The sequence below is a fragment of the Dermacentor silvarum genome, unplaced genomic scaffold (assembly GCF_013339745.2).
Source record: "Dermacentor silvarum isolate Dsil-2018 unplaced genomic scaffold, BIME_Dsil_1.4 Seq916, whole genome shotgun sequence".
Taxonomy (NCBI): domain Eukaryota; kingdom Metazoa; phylum Arthropoda; class Arachnida; order Ixodida; family Ixodidae; genus Dermacentor; species Dermacentor silvarum.
The window spans coordinates 24534-39293 of record NW_023606965.1 but is presented as its reverse complement, the minus strand read 5'-3'; the positions used below and the strand labels follow the sequence as shown (position 1 = coordinate 39293).

Sequence of the window (14760 nt, the reverse complement as noted above, 5' to 3'; positions counted from 1 at the left end):
GATATGTGCCTCATGTTCATTTAAAAGGTAGGATACTCAACGCAGTAATCCTATGAAATGTACACCACGTTTGTAGCATGACTGAAACAAGTAAGTTATGCTGCAATTATTTCCTATCCTGCGCAAGAACAACCAGGGATAAAGGGACATTCAAGTTTACTTTAAACGACCCTGGATGTTAATCACTCAATGCTTTCGTTACACTGCAGAGTACCCGGCAGAATTCAGTCTGACCTTTCAGTTTCCTTCAATATTAGAGCACACATGGCAATATGGGAAGCGTAAAAAGCAGTCAACTGACACAACAATAAAAGAAGGTATAAACAAACAAATGTCTGGGCCTGTGTACTATGTGTGTGTGTTTCTTTATGTCACTGTCCAGTTGTCCAGTACCCTAACAGAGCTAATCGCGCAGTTGACGACGACAGCTACACGAAATGATCACACGAGACACCAGACAGGCTAAGTGTAGAAAAAAGGCAGACGCGATCACTGTACTTACGTTGATAATTGGCGCATAGCGCAATTCGTTTGTAGAATGGGCTATACTGACAAAGGTTTTCCACGAACATACGAAATAAACAGACAATTAAAACATAGAAAGCATAGGGAATGTTTATTGCTGTGTTTAAATGATAATGTCAAATTATAATTGAATAATAACGAAAGCGAACGAAAAGATACATTGCTCCAAACTGCAGCTCTGAGTTTCAGATTGCTCCGTTCACGCCAAAGGCACCGGACATGGAACGTCCATAGAACAGCAGGAGTATCGCAGTAGGTTGCCTGCTCTTTTTTCCGGCTAGAGAAAGCTTTCATTTTAACAAGAGTGGTGCACTGTAAAAAAAAAAAAGCTGCAGTCTACGGAAAAAACTGAAGGTAAAAAGTTGCCGGACACTTTCCGTAGAATGAAAACGGTGTGCTCTGTAGAACGAACAGTCCGTAAACCGAGGTCAGCAATTACAGAACTTGTCCGTTAAGTAATACTGGAAATAACGGACAGTCCGTAAACTGAAGTCTGCAATTACAGGACCTGTCCGTTAAGTGATACCAGAAATAACGGACAGACTACGGACAGTCCGTAAACCGAAGTCTGCAATTACAGAACCTGTCCGTTAAGTGATACTAGAAATAACGGACAGACCGTATATATATACGGTCTGTCTGTAATTGAAAAAACGGGCCTCATTTTACGGTCTGTCTGTTCTATAGAACAGACTGTAAAATGAGGCCCGTTTTATCAATTACAGACATGCTGTAACTAACGCTGTAAGACAACAGACAGTCCATAGAACGTGTACAATGTAAAGCAAGGTTTCTTGTAGCAATTACAGAAACAGCCCATTTATTGGAAATGAAGAATGGTATACTGAAGAAAAAAAATGTACCGACACTATGCAGAAGTTGCGGCTATACAGTTGGCAAAAAAGGTTTGAGAGTAGATGCTTCTGCACATTTTTTTTACACAGCATAAAAGACGCAAGATGATGGGAAGATCATATAATACAGGAAACAGCATCATCCATACTCTTTCCTGTTTCATTTCAAGTTTTACATAAAACAAATTATTGCAAACCAACTATCATAGCGCGAAGTACAGAAATTATTCAATGGTTCATAATGACCAAATGGTTTTCCTCCCGAACATAAAGATTTATATAGACTGAAACCATGTAAAAACAGTGTTCGCATGTTCCCTTCTTGCATCCACTGCTTTACTTTCGTCATGTCATTGTGTTGTATACTTGGGCTGTCAATGGCATACATAAAGCATACTTGCGCAGCTTCATGTGAACCCAACCCATCAACCAACTGCTGGTCTGAACAAAAGTTATATTTATTACAAAAAATAGATGAAGAAAAAAGAGAAAAAAACTGCAGGACTAGAAGGATTCCGGAAGCTTCATTACCTGAAAAGAAATGAATAGAGTAAGTTATTAGGGCCTTCATTAGCCCCCCCCCCCCCAAATACATCAAGCAGACACCATAGGAGACACTTCCTCAGCTGTAAAGTACTAGGAAGTGCTAGCCCATAAACCAGTCTCCACGTGCAGGCACTATTTGCCACCACTGAAAAACCACCTTCCTAACTAAAAAGCGCCAGGTGTTGCCTACTGAAACCTACATGCCAAGTGCAATATCTCTTGCAATGGGGAGGGTGGGGCTGAGAACAAAACAGAAATGACATGCAGAAGACAGCATGAAGTGCAGTTGGGAGCAAAAGTCTAGAGACCATGGTATAAGCAAAAATGTAAATTTTTTGCCTAGCAAGCAATGCAGCGTGAAATAGTCAATGCATTACACTGGTCTAACAGGAGCACACAGGCCTTAGCACTTAGTGTCCACCAAGGCTGCGAAGAAAATATTTGATGGCACCCTGTGGTCTCTAGACTTGCTCACAACTGCATATATGGCATCTCATTTGAATATTGCTGCACTGTCAAACTTCAGAACCAGTACTTAATTGGTTTTCCTTAAATGGTGATGCACTTATGACATCCCCAGAAATATCAGCCAGTAAGAAGCACCCATTGCATGCAATGACCTCTGTCAAGCAGTGAAAAACAAGTACAGCCGGCCCTGTGATCACATAAAGCGAGTCAATGCTTTGAAAAAAAAAATGTGTGAGGCCTGTGTCATCACATGGTCCATTCATCCATTTAACTGATTTAGTGCATTAGCTATAGCTAGTTCAATGCCAGTCCTTACTCATGCAGCACGGGCATGACAAGTGGTACGAGCCCAACACAATCATGCTAGTGCAAGCTAAATCTGCCTGCACGTCAAGTGTGAAACAGACAAGTGCAGACTAAGTGGAATGGACCTACAGTAACCCTTCAAAAAGGGGCTAAGTGGTTACGTTATCAGGTAGGGCATTTATTCGAGCCAACAGATGCATCAAATGGTTCTTGCTAAAATGAATAACTTTATGCCTAAATAAGAACTGCCTAAAGGGTATGGCATCTCTGTAGCTCCCACATTTTTAAATACATTGCCGAATAAAACCCCACCTAAATCCTAAAACTGAACATTTACTTCGAACAGTTTTAACTCATTTTCAAGTCGAAGCATGGTATTTACAGCATTATAAAAATGACACACAACATGCATAAAAATGCCCCGTGAAAAAAATTTAGATATAACCACTCACAGCTTCAACATTTCACTTGCAGCTTCCGGGCTAATGACATAATCTTGTTATGTACACTTGTCCGAGACTTCTTCCCTTGTGCTTTCGTGCCCGTTGAAGGTTGTATGTGAAATAGCAGCCTGCAAGACAAACACATTTCCTTTAATACACATATCGGGTACCATCAAAGCACTTTCTTCCTTAATGCAATCTGAGCTGCTACCGCCCGCAGGGGCTGCTCCTATGGTCACTCAGTCCCTCTCGTGCCCGAGAGGCAGCTCTTAACACCCTGTGCAACTTGCTCGAGCAGTCTAACCGCGCCTGCCGGATACTCAACACGACAAAAAACAGTGCCAGTGTATGGGTGGGGGAGGGGGTTTCATGAAAGTCACTCCACAAGCGAGCTATGAGATATGTGCTTCTCTGTACATATGCAAAAAGTCTCCCTCTATTCTCTCTCCCTGTTCATTACTCCCACACCCACTGCTGACCGTTGTTCAGGTGTCAGCCGTGCATACTAGACAGTTACGGTGCAGTCAGCAGTAAAAATTTTTCCTTTATTTTGAATATATATATTTCTTCAAATAAACAACCATTTAGTAGTAATGCAATCTATCACCTGAATATCTCGCCTCGACCAGTTAAGTATCCATGCGTACAAACTTCTTTTATACAAAAATTAAAGGGTCATGTATGCGGCTTATACTGTGTGCCTCAGAAAACACCACGTAAAGTTTAAAAATAAAGTGGTACACTTCAGGCAGATTAGGTCAACGTATTGTCATCTCAAGTAAAACAGACCGTTTTGAAGCAGAGGAGGTTAGCTAATGAGTGACGAAAAGCTGTACAGCGTACTGAGAAACAACCAATAAAATTGCTTGCGTAGTACTTCTTTCTGGGGTCACTGAAGAAATATTGCTGAATGCTAGCACATCTAGTTTTCAGCACAGTAAAATGTTTTCGATGAATGAGGCCTGCATACCTGCCATAAAAACTGTTGATAAGAGTTTCCATTCGAGAGCTGTGCCAGGTTATCAAAACAAAGGGGCCAACGAGGCCATGGTTATTTGCTTTTTTTTCTGATTAGTGATTATCATGCACTCCACTTTATTTGAAACAAATTGAAGGCCCTGAAGTTCAGACGTGCAAGTGCACAGTGAGATTCCCCAAAAATATTTTGCAAGCTTTCTTCAGAGCCCCAGAAGTACTAGGAGCTAACATCTTGAAAACAACTTCGTTGGGTATTTCTGGGTAGATTCTACAACTTTTGAAATAAGTCTTGTACCATAATACAATATTTAAAATTTTACATAAACATAATTAGCTAACAAGACGACTCCAAAATGAAAAAGAATGAAACGTGACTGAATAAATGACAGTATCATTTTTAGTTTGGTTCAAGCACTCATGTTACCTAAATACGTGGCGGCTGCTTTAACAATTCAGTGATGCTACAGGCAAGACAAGGCCCATTAGAGCCCGCTAAAGTATGTTATACAAATGCTATCTGGCTAGCACAAACTGCTTTGAGTCCCCTATGCTAAAATTTCATCATATCCCTTATCTGCTGGCATGAACGTTTTGAACTATATCAGAAATAATGGAAGTCAAAGGAACATTAAAGATGGGTAAATATGCAAGTCTGCACTGAAGCGTAAAAACTGCTTAAAAGTAACATGTTGGTAAACTAAATAGCAGTGTCCAGTACCTTTGGAGAAACTCTAGTGTGGTTGAACCCTCCTCGGCATATGTGATATTAAACACATAATAGCACAAAAACATCAGGCAAGTTGCTTCCGTGAAGCTCAACGCTTGCGAGAAGAGGACCTCGTGGTCGCATGTCACAAAGCATTGCTTGCTGAAAATGCTACCTGTAAAAATGGAATAACAAAGCATTCAATGTGATTAATCTCTTAGATGGTGTTAGGATGATCAGAGTAACCTACAGTACTTTCCTACAGCAATTTAACTTAACTAAATGCATCCCCACTCGGAAAATGCCATTACATAAGCTATGCCAGTGTGCATGGATGGCATTAATTTTAACAGAGTACAAGGGCACATGTGTCGTATAAAGTACTACCTGGATTCTAGTGGCAATTGAAAATGAGCAACTTCTGCAATGAATGACTTCTGCAACCATGAAGTCATGTTAATCAGTTATGATGCATACCAGAAGTTGTCACTATGTGCCAATCCAAAATAGGTTCTTCAGGGCAAATCAGTGCTGGTTCTAGAGCATAGCACTTTACCATACAGGATATCAGCAAAGCTCAATAAGGCAAAATAAATATTGTGTATAGCATGAAAGGCACAAACAGTAAGTAAATGGAAATCAAAGATTACAACATGCAGATCCAGTGGAGAGTGTGGTAAAGAAACACTTCTTCTTCTTCTTTCTGGAGTTTTACGTGCCAAAACCAGTTCTGATTATGAGGCACGCCGTAGTGGAGGGCTCCGGATTAATTTTGACCACCTGGGCTTCTTTAGCGTGCACTACAACGCAAGCACACGGGCGTTTTTGCATTTCGCCTCCATCGAAATGCGGAAACAGACATGAACGTATGCAGAAGGGTTAAAAAATACAATTTAAAAAAAAGAAACAAATGGACATACATCAGTACATGTAGAAAATGCATCATCGATAAAATTATTGATAAGTTAGCGCTAAGCCAAGACAACGAGAATGCGTACAGCACTCTGACAATGCCTTGAGGTGCAATCCAAGCGACGACACAAATGAATTTAGATTGTGAACATCACTCAAGAGGTAATTCCAGAGCTCTACCATTAATAGAAAGAAAAAAGTATTTTGGTTTGTCATAATATGATGAAAATGGTATATATTTACCATGGCTTGTTACCAAGGGGACGCGCGCTATCACGCAGGGCGAACTCCCCCGCGCGCTATCACGGAGGGCGAACGCTCCGTGGAAAGCAAACGCGACCATTGCGCGAAAGGCCCTGGGGGTATGGCAGGGAGAGAGGGAGGCGCGGCGACACTGTGCTCCGGCACCAAAGGCGTATATTGCAACCAAGGCAGTGCAGGAGGGAGCGGGGGGCGGGGGGGGGGGGGGCGCAGCTTCTCTGCCAACAACCGTGCTCGTACGTTAGCTGTGGCGGTCACCTGTTCCGTCTCTTATCTCCACACGGCTGTGACCTTTGTATGCGCTGTGCATTCACTGCTCAGTTTCCGTTGAAGCAATAGATCGCACGAACCTTCGCCCGCTGCGGCGGCTAAGCTTGCTGCCAGCGTTTTGACAGTCGTCTGCAGTCATTCAGTGTGATCTATTCATGTTTGCTTGTGCGCTGACACCACGCTTGTTAATTCAGTTAGTAATAGTCGAGCCTATCTCACATGCTCATTTTCCAGCTTGCGCTACACATGCACTGCTGCCCGGATCGGCAGTGCAGCGCTACAGGTGTGTATATATCCCTTCGCACCCGCACGTGCTGCCCACGGGAAGCGCTTCTCATCAACACCACCGTTTCACACGCGCCTCTTCTGTCGGTCTACTTACGCCGCAGCACACCTGCTTACTTACTAAGCTCATGTTTACTACAATTCATATTGCTACCAAAGCCGCTCGCCTTACATCGTATGACATCGCTGTGTTGCTATCGCATTCATTGCTTCGCCCTTAAGGCGAAACTGATATTTTTTGTAAAGTTTAAGAGGTTGTGGTAAAGAAATTTCAGAGTCCAACTTCCTCCAGCATGCTAGTGTTGGTTTGCCTGCTTGGATGCAAAGTGCAGCTATGGTGTCATTCCTTGTGTACTTGGTGTAAATGAATCTGAGCGCCCCATTTTGAATCTTTCCTAGTGCCAAGTTTAGGTACTGTTCATGTGGGTTCCATACTAAGCTGTCATATTGTAATATTGACCTAACCAGTGCCTTCTAAGCAGCAATTTTACTGACGGGGTAGTCGCCACTATTTTTCTATGCTGAAATCCTAGTTGCTTAAAAGTATGCGTGTATGCATCATTGACGTGAATCTCCCATTTCAATGACCTCGTTATTGTGGTGCGAAGATATTTTACCGAATCGACTCATACCACAGAGGTATTCATTAGTTGAAAATCACTTTTTTACAAGTTAGTCACACGTGGTTTTGCTTGTTTTAATTTGCATACTCCAATTGTAGCACCAAGTCGCAATGTTTTCTAGACACTTATCTGGTCATTGGCTGTTTCGACAGGACTGTAAATATAAACAGGAGACTCATTGGTGAAAAGCCTTGTTACCCCTCGTTCCATACATTAGTAGATGTCGTTAATATAGTGCAGGACCTAGTACCAATCCATGCAGCACACCAGAAAAAACACCAAGATGGTCCAATTCAGCATTATTTATGCAAACAATCGGAGACTGATTGGGCAGATAGGCTTCAATCCATGAAACAAATTTTGACACTAATTCTAACAGTTTTGAGTTTTAAGACTAGTATGATGTGTGTAAGATGTGGTCGAAGGCAATTGAAAAAAAAATCTATAAATACTATCAGGCTGAAGTCTCAAATGAATTGTTGTAGCAAGGTCGTGTATCATTTCTTGAGTGAAATCCGAGGGGTGCTTCCTAAATATTTCTGCTTTCCAATTTTCAAATGCACCTGCAAACTAATGGCCATCTTTTAGCAATAGCTGTGGTTTTCCACACACAGAAGTCTGTGTAGACAGAACTTTGAGGGATCTTTATTGTATGCTTGCAATGTCAGTTAAGCAAAACAAAAATGTACGTTGTGCATTTTGGTGCAAATATGTTCTTTCATAAATCAAGAGTGCATTATATTCAGGTGCATTTTTATTTCCTGCCTTTAAACCCGCAAAAATTGGATGCAGGTTAGGGTCGAGTAAGTACGATACTTAACTATTTTTTTGCCAGCTCTAACATGGTGGCAAAGAAAAAAAAATGCATATTGAGATGCACATAAATTGAACTCAGTATGGCTGCATTTCGCTTCTATGTGCAAAGTACTGCTTCACACAATCAAGTTCATACTTAATTGCTTCTTAACTATAAGCACTCACTACAAAAGGCACCAAGTACCATCCTACCATCTTGATTTTCTATCAACTGAGCCTGCGTGTCTTGGAACAATACAGTCGACTCCCGATAATTCGAAGTCGCTTAATTGGAAATTTCGGTTAATTGGAAGTGAAGCAGGGGTCCCGTCAGTTTTGCATGCAAACCAACAGACAAAAATGCTCGGTAATTAGAAGTTAGAAGTCTAAAATAGTGGTTAATTAGAAGTTATTTCTCAATCGGATGTCTCCACGTGATCGTAATGTTAGAGAAATTTCCTATTTTTAAAGTGAAAATCAGCTTTGCATGCCGCACGGGCATCGTTGGCATCGCAGCTGACTACAGCGCCACAGCTCATGAAGCGTCAATGTTAGGTACTGGCGTCTTCGGCATCGCAGCTGACGACAGCGCCGAAGATCATCAGGCGGCAAGGTTAGCCGCGTCACGTGGTCTTTCTGTGGCGTTGACGTACTAGGCCTCTCTGTGCTCTCCGTTTGTTTCCTCGAGTGTTGTAGTGCGTCAGGCCTCGTTGCACAGAGGTTCCGCTTGCGGCGCGCCGCATATCACCTGCAGTCGCGACAATGGCAACCCGCGGACCTTATCGGACGCTTGACTTGGCGACGAAAGTAAAGATTATGAAAGAAGTTGAGGAAAGAGGCATTGCCAAGCAGGACATCGCGCGAAGGTACGGCATCAAGCCCAACACTCTTTCAAACTTCCTGAAGAGCAAGCGCTCGATACTCGAAGCAGTTGAAAAAGACCAGTTCAAGATGTCTCGCAAGAGAATGCGCACCGGCGCCCATCCGGAGTTAGAGCAAGCGTTGCTCATTTGGATTAGGGAGGCACGGAGCAATCACCTTCCGCTCAGTGGCGATATCGTTGCAGCGAAAGCCTTATCGCTTGCGGCGATGTTAGGAATTGAAAACTTTGCCTCTTCAGATGGCTGGTTGACACGTTTCAAGCAACGTCACGACCTGGTGTTCAAAAGCGTGAGTGGCGAAAGGGCGTCCGTCGACCAGGAAACATGTGCGACGTGGAGAGAACAACAGCTTCGCGAATACTTGAGCGAATATAAGCCGGAAGACATCTTCAATGCCAACGAGACGGCACTTTTTTACAAGATGGTACCCGAGAAGACATTGACCTTCAAGGACGATGACTGTGCTGGAGGGAAAAGCAGCAAAGAGAGAGTGTCCGTTTTGATTGCCACGAACATGACTGGCAGGGAGCGATGTCACCTGCTGGTGCTCGGCAAGGCCGCTAAGCTTAGATGTTTTAAGGGCGTCAAAACGCTGCCCGTCTATTACGCATCCAATAGAAAGGCGTGGATGACGTCGGAACTATTTAAAGACTGGCTACATAAACTAGATCGCAAGTTCGCATCATCTAACCGTAAGGTATTGCTTCTTGTTGATCAGTGCAGTGCCCACATGAATGTGCCGGCCTTGAGTGCCATCCGCGTCGCCTACTTGCCAGCCAACACAACATCGGTGTTGCAACCTATGGATCAGGGGATCATAAAAAATGTGAAGGTGCTGTACCGAAAGCACCTTCTCGAGCGGATGCTCTTGTGCATGGAGAGCTCCATGCAGTACGAGGTGAGCGTCCTCAGTACTATCCACATGTTAGCGCAAGCGTGGGGCCGCGTTAAAGAAGAAACAATTGCAAACTGCTTCAGGGCATGTGCTTTTAGTGCAAGTGTGGCGGGAGTTGGTTCGTCTTCTCCAGCGGGGGAAGCAGACACAAGCGAGCTTGACGACCAAACTCTTCAAGCAGCTCTCAGTGACGTCACTTTCGAAGAGTACGTCGCCGTTGATGGCACTGTTGAAACGTGCAGTGCACTGACGGACAGTGAAATTATTTAAATGGTTCGGCCCAACGAGGCTGCTAACGAAATTGACGGGGACAACATTCTAAGTGAGCCACAACCTGCGGCTGCTGATGTAGCTGCGGGCCTTGCCATCGCGCAGCGGTTTTTTGCTGCAGAGAGCAATGCCGACGAAGCACTCGGCCACGTCTACAGCCTGCAGAACTTGCTCTCCGTAGCAAGATGCCGCAAGCAGAAGCAGACGGCAATAACCGATTTTTTTTCAGTCATTTTCGAATAAAAATATCCGTTTTTGTTTTTTGTGGTTAATTGGAAGTTCGTTTAATTCGAAGTTTTTCGCAGTGCCCGTGAACTTCGTATTAACGGGAGTCAACTGTAATGAGTATCGTTGATGCATTTATTGATGGTCTCACAATCTGCGAGTGAATGGATACTGTTCATTCACATACCTCTAGACAGGGGGTGCTTGGAATAAATGCCCATGCTCAGATTGATTATTTTTTCGTAACTTCGAGTTAATATTTTCCTACAAGACGCATGCAAATACATGACAACAGTGCAAATTGAAGCCTATATGGCCATTTACCCAGTGCGATGACAGTAGGTGTGAGAGGCAGCTCTTCCAGCTTTTCCGTTATGCTTGTTCCTTCCTGAAAGAAAAAAAAGGGGGGGGGGTGCGATTTGCACCAGTAGCACCAAGCACTTAGTGAACTGTTTTCCTTTCAAGACATCAGTTAGTACAGAAACAGAATGTCACCTGGTATGCTGCTGCCTATGGTGAAGTGAGCTGTTTACACAGTGATAAAACGAAATATACAGTGCTAGTGCAATGGAAGTGAGAAGTTATGTTTACAGCTTCTGGTTCCACTTCATTTTACCCCTCAAGTGGTTGATATTAACTTGCATAATATTTCATACTACATGCTTTTACAAAAGTAACTTCGATGCCCTGCACTGCACTTATGTAGCACTAACACTTATGTAGCACAAATTGATTGAAAATTTGTGCACAATCAATGGTAGGTTGAATGCAATCAGGAGGCCACTACACAGCAAGCAGCATTTCTTTTTAGCCTCATTGCTTTGGCATTTTACAGTTATGTGAAAAAAAAATAAAGATCGAGTTTGTAAATGATTGAACAATGCTACAGCAACAGCTTTGTATGTCATAAACATTGTTAATTTTGCACGTAATTTTCTGCTAACAATTTCACGCATCTGATTAAATTACAAGCCAAACCTTGAACATTGTGATTCCAAGGGTAGCACTGAGATTACGAAGTGTATTATGGAATTTGAAAGGCTACCACAGCTAGCAAAGTCTAAGTGGGAAGAAAGTTCGAGGCTATGATTATGAATACTTAAGTTCAGTAGTAATGAGCAGAGGGTGAAATTTTAGGGATTAAAATGGGGGTTTTGGAGGTGCCTAGTTTAGGTGCAATGAAATCTCAAATATGCACACTAAACTATTTCGAATTACAATGCGTTCTATGCATTGATTTTGTTTAGCCCGTTTTTATTATATGTAACCGACTGGTTACTTGTGATGCCTGAAAGGCAGCAAATGCATGTTATGCAAGCATTGCCGCTCGCGCCTTTGCTGGGCATAGAAAGGACACTTTGCTGTCAATCCACATATTGCACCCAACATGCCTAAACATCTCATTACACCATAACCTCAAGTATGTCTCTAGCAGTGTATTTGCATATGGTGATTGAGTACTGCATTGGAACAGTCTCGTAGCTTATTCTCTTAACCAAACTCACCTGCTTGCTGGAAAGAAAACGTGCCTCCCCACCGCTTTTCTGCAATATTTGTGCCGAATACATTGCGAAACGTAAAAAGACATGCACCTATAGAACAGCGACTCTACCACACATGACATCAATTATTTGTAGCAATCTCAAAAAATTTAGCCGTCAAATGACAATTACATTCAGGAGAGCTACCATCAGGAGTAGGACAATGTTTTCATGTCAGTACTAAGGAGGAAACCAAGTAATAAAATGCGACTTACTTCAAAAACTTGGAAAAGCTGCCTTTCATTTTCCTTAAAGTAGGCACACAGAAGTGGCATCAGTGCTTCTTCCGATGCCTTAGCATTGCCTCTTTTTTGTTGTTCTTCAACTTGAAAAATCAAGTACATGGTGTCCTTCTTCAGCACAGGTGCCAAGTGCTTATGCAGCAGCGGTGCACATGCTGCCATGTTTTCCTCAAACACAGCCTGAAACAAAAATAAAACACTCACTAAGATACACGACCCCCACATATGCATGTGTGCTGCAAGCAAAATATGACAGTTAAAAATGTACGATTCCTTGTGTCTCATACGTAATCTGTTTTTCGAGAAGGAAATGCCTAACCAATGTTTACATTTGGAAAAAAGTTTGCACACGTCTGCATCAGAAAAAAAATGGGGTTATTCAGCAAAAGGAATTGTTATTTAAAAAGAACAAATCACAATTTGATAAAATACACAGTTGCAATTTTATGAGCAAATGTCATTGCCCATCATGTATAATATTCCATGCAGGTACGGCAATGTTTTGTCATGATACAAAAACCAATTTAATAGCTCAAAACCTGGAGAAAAAAAAGTTGAAAAAAAAAGCTAGAAAAGCACATCACAGAACATTTATTATAATTTGACGATTTCCTTGATTGAACGTAAGCAACACTATACTTTTATGTTAATTTGTCCTTTGTGAAGTCTTTAGGATACTTATGCAACCTAAGAATGGCTTCCGCCTTTTTCCAAAAGGTTTATTTCTGCTGCTGTCATTTGATCTTGCAACATGGCATGTTTATTGTACCGCCAGTGCTTTTATCGTGCAACATATTCATGACAGTGATAGCGCTAAGAGACTTTATGGCTTGTAAAAACACTTCGTGCTAAGTTCTTCTAGCAAGTAAAAATAAGCTCCCCACAGAAAACCCATATTTCATGCTGTATCATTTTCAGGTTAACAAAAAAGCAAACCCGCTCACAAATTTTCGTGCAGTCATTCAAGTGCAAAAATTTCTCAAAATAAACTGTTTACTAGCTTTTTTTCATGTTACACATTCAACTTATGTCATACATTGAAAGAAGAATTAACTTAAAATTATTTCCAATGTTACAATTTGTTTTTTTTGCTAGACATGACAGATTACAAGTAAATATGCCATGATATTTTTTTATGCTATAAACTATGAAAAAGTTCAAAGATTACCATATACAGGGTGTCCCAACCTACATGCAGTACCATTTAAAAATATGCAAATACCACGTAGCTGGACAGAACCAAGGTAACGTTGTTTGCCATCGCTTGGAGATACTCAAGATTTTGTTGCATTCTGCCTAATAGTCTTAAACTTCTCGAATATTATAATTCAATGAAAAGTGCTAACGAGAATATTGTGGAGCAACATCAATTGCCACGCAAGACTGGACGCTCAAGGTACTTTGCGTGTATTTGTTGGCTTCTTTCACGCTCGGAAAAACACTTACGTAGCACGTATTGAGCAACAAAATGCTGTATCAGTTTTTCCATGTTGCTCTAACTTAATATAACGCCAATGCTGTAACACAGTGCATAGATTGTCTGATGCCATACAGCAGCACATACTACTACAGTCTGCTGTAGATCACAAACTACTGTTACAGGTAGAAGAGTGGCTTGCTACTTATGGCAACTGAATGCCATGCAGGCACACATGACAATAGCTGGCTGCGTTTTATGCCTTTCACTTGTATGCCAGGCTCCCTGAGGGCTAACAATTTCTTCTGAATAGGCATTTTTTTTATCAAAGTGAATGAATGCTTTTAGGTTCTTGCACTTAGTTCTCCTGTTTCCAGGTAAACATGGCCAGCTGAGCAATCTTTCACAGAAGCTAGCTTCCACAATGTCCTGATGTTTCAGAAAGGAAAAATACTCAAGCTTTCCATTTTTAACTTGACAATTCATATCTTGCATGGCAGATATTGTTGGTACCTACATTGATCGTTATGTGTATGATCGTTATGTACATTGATCGTTATGAGTACTGCAAACGATGAAGAAACACAGGATGAGCACTGAACTTCAACTACATTTTATTCACAGGAATCGCCTCATTGAAAACAAACGAAAACTGTACTCCCAGCTTTTGCATATCACAATATCAGAGAAAGAGTAGATCAAGAGAGAAATAATTAAAAAATAAAATTACACTGATCACAGGAATAAGCTAAAAATAAGAACCTTATACGTAGACATTATTGGGGACATGCTACATACAAATCAATTGTGGAACACTGTGCGCATGCTTAGCCCTTTTCTAACCGGGTTCACTTTCTATAAGTGACACAGCTGTCAGGCTGCTGCATGCACTCCCTGGTTTCTAGCTGTGGTATGCTTCTACCAGCTAACGTGCTCTCAGATTTTCATGCTGGAAAGCACATCAGCATTAAAACCAGCGTGACGACAACTCTTGCAATGCAAGGCCAAGAGAGAGAGAGGGAGGGAGTGCATGCTCCAGCCAGACATCTCCGTCACCTTTGGATAGTGAAATAACGTTAGAAAAGGCTAAGCATGTGCACAGTGTTGCATAATTGATTTATAAGTAGGATGTCACGATGATGTCAGCAATAAGGTACTCATTTTTAGCTTACTCCCGTGATCCATTTTTTGCGATTCATCTTTTTAAGTTCTTTTCTCAGTCTACACTTTTTCTGTTATGTGTGAAAGCTGGAAGCACAGTTTTTGTTACTTTTCAAGGAAACGATTTCTGTGAATAAAATGTAGCTGGAGTTTAGC

General features: G+C 41.8%; 1 protein-coding gene across 1 annotated transcript; it reads right to left on the bottom strand.

Moving 5' to 3' along the window:
* Nucleotides 1-1495: 1495 nt before the first annotated feature.
* Nucleotides 1496-12927, bottom strand: LOC125942031 (uncharacterized). Its single transcript, XM_049659947.1, has 5 exons — nt 12000-12927; nt 10568-10631; nt 4839-5001; nt 3152-3270; nt 1496-1910 (listed from the first exon to the last, which is right to left on the bottom strand). The coding sequence occupies exons 1-4, from the start codon at nt 12309-12311 to the stop codon at nt 3156-3158; spliced, it is 654 nt and encodes a 217-aa protein (XP_049515904.1). The 5' UTR covers nt 12312-12927; the 3' UTR covers nt 1496-1910; nt 3152-3155.
* Nucleotides 12928-14760: the final 1833 nt, after the last annotated feature.

Bases quoted from the DNA above. Each gene is read 5' to 3' on its own strand.
- LOC125942031 (XM_049659947.1), bottom strand. From the start codon at position 12,311: ATGAGACACAAGGAATCGTACATTTTTAACTGTCATATTTTGCTTGCA. The intron at 10,632-11,999 runs GTAAGTCGCATT...TTTTTCTTTCAG, and splicing joins AGCTTTTCCAAGTTTTTGAA to GAAGGAACAAGCATAACGGA. The intron at 3,271-4,838 runs GTACTGGACACT...TTTGTCTTGCAG, and splicing joins ACACTAGAGTTTCTCCAAAG to GCTGCTATTTCACATACAAC.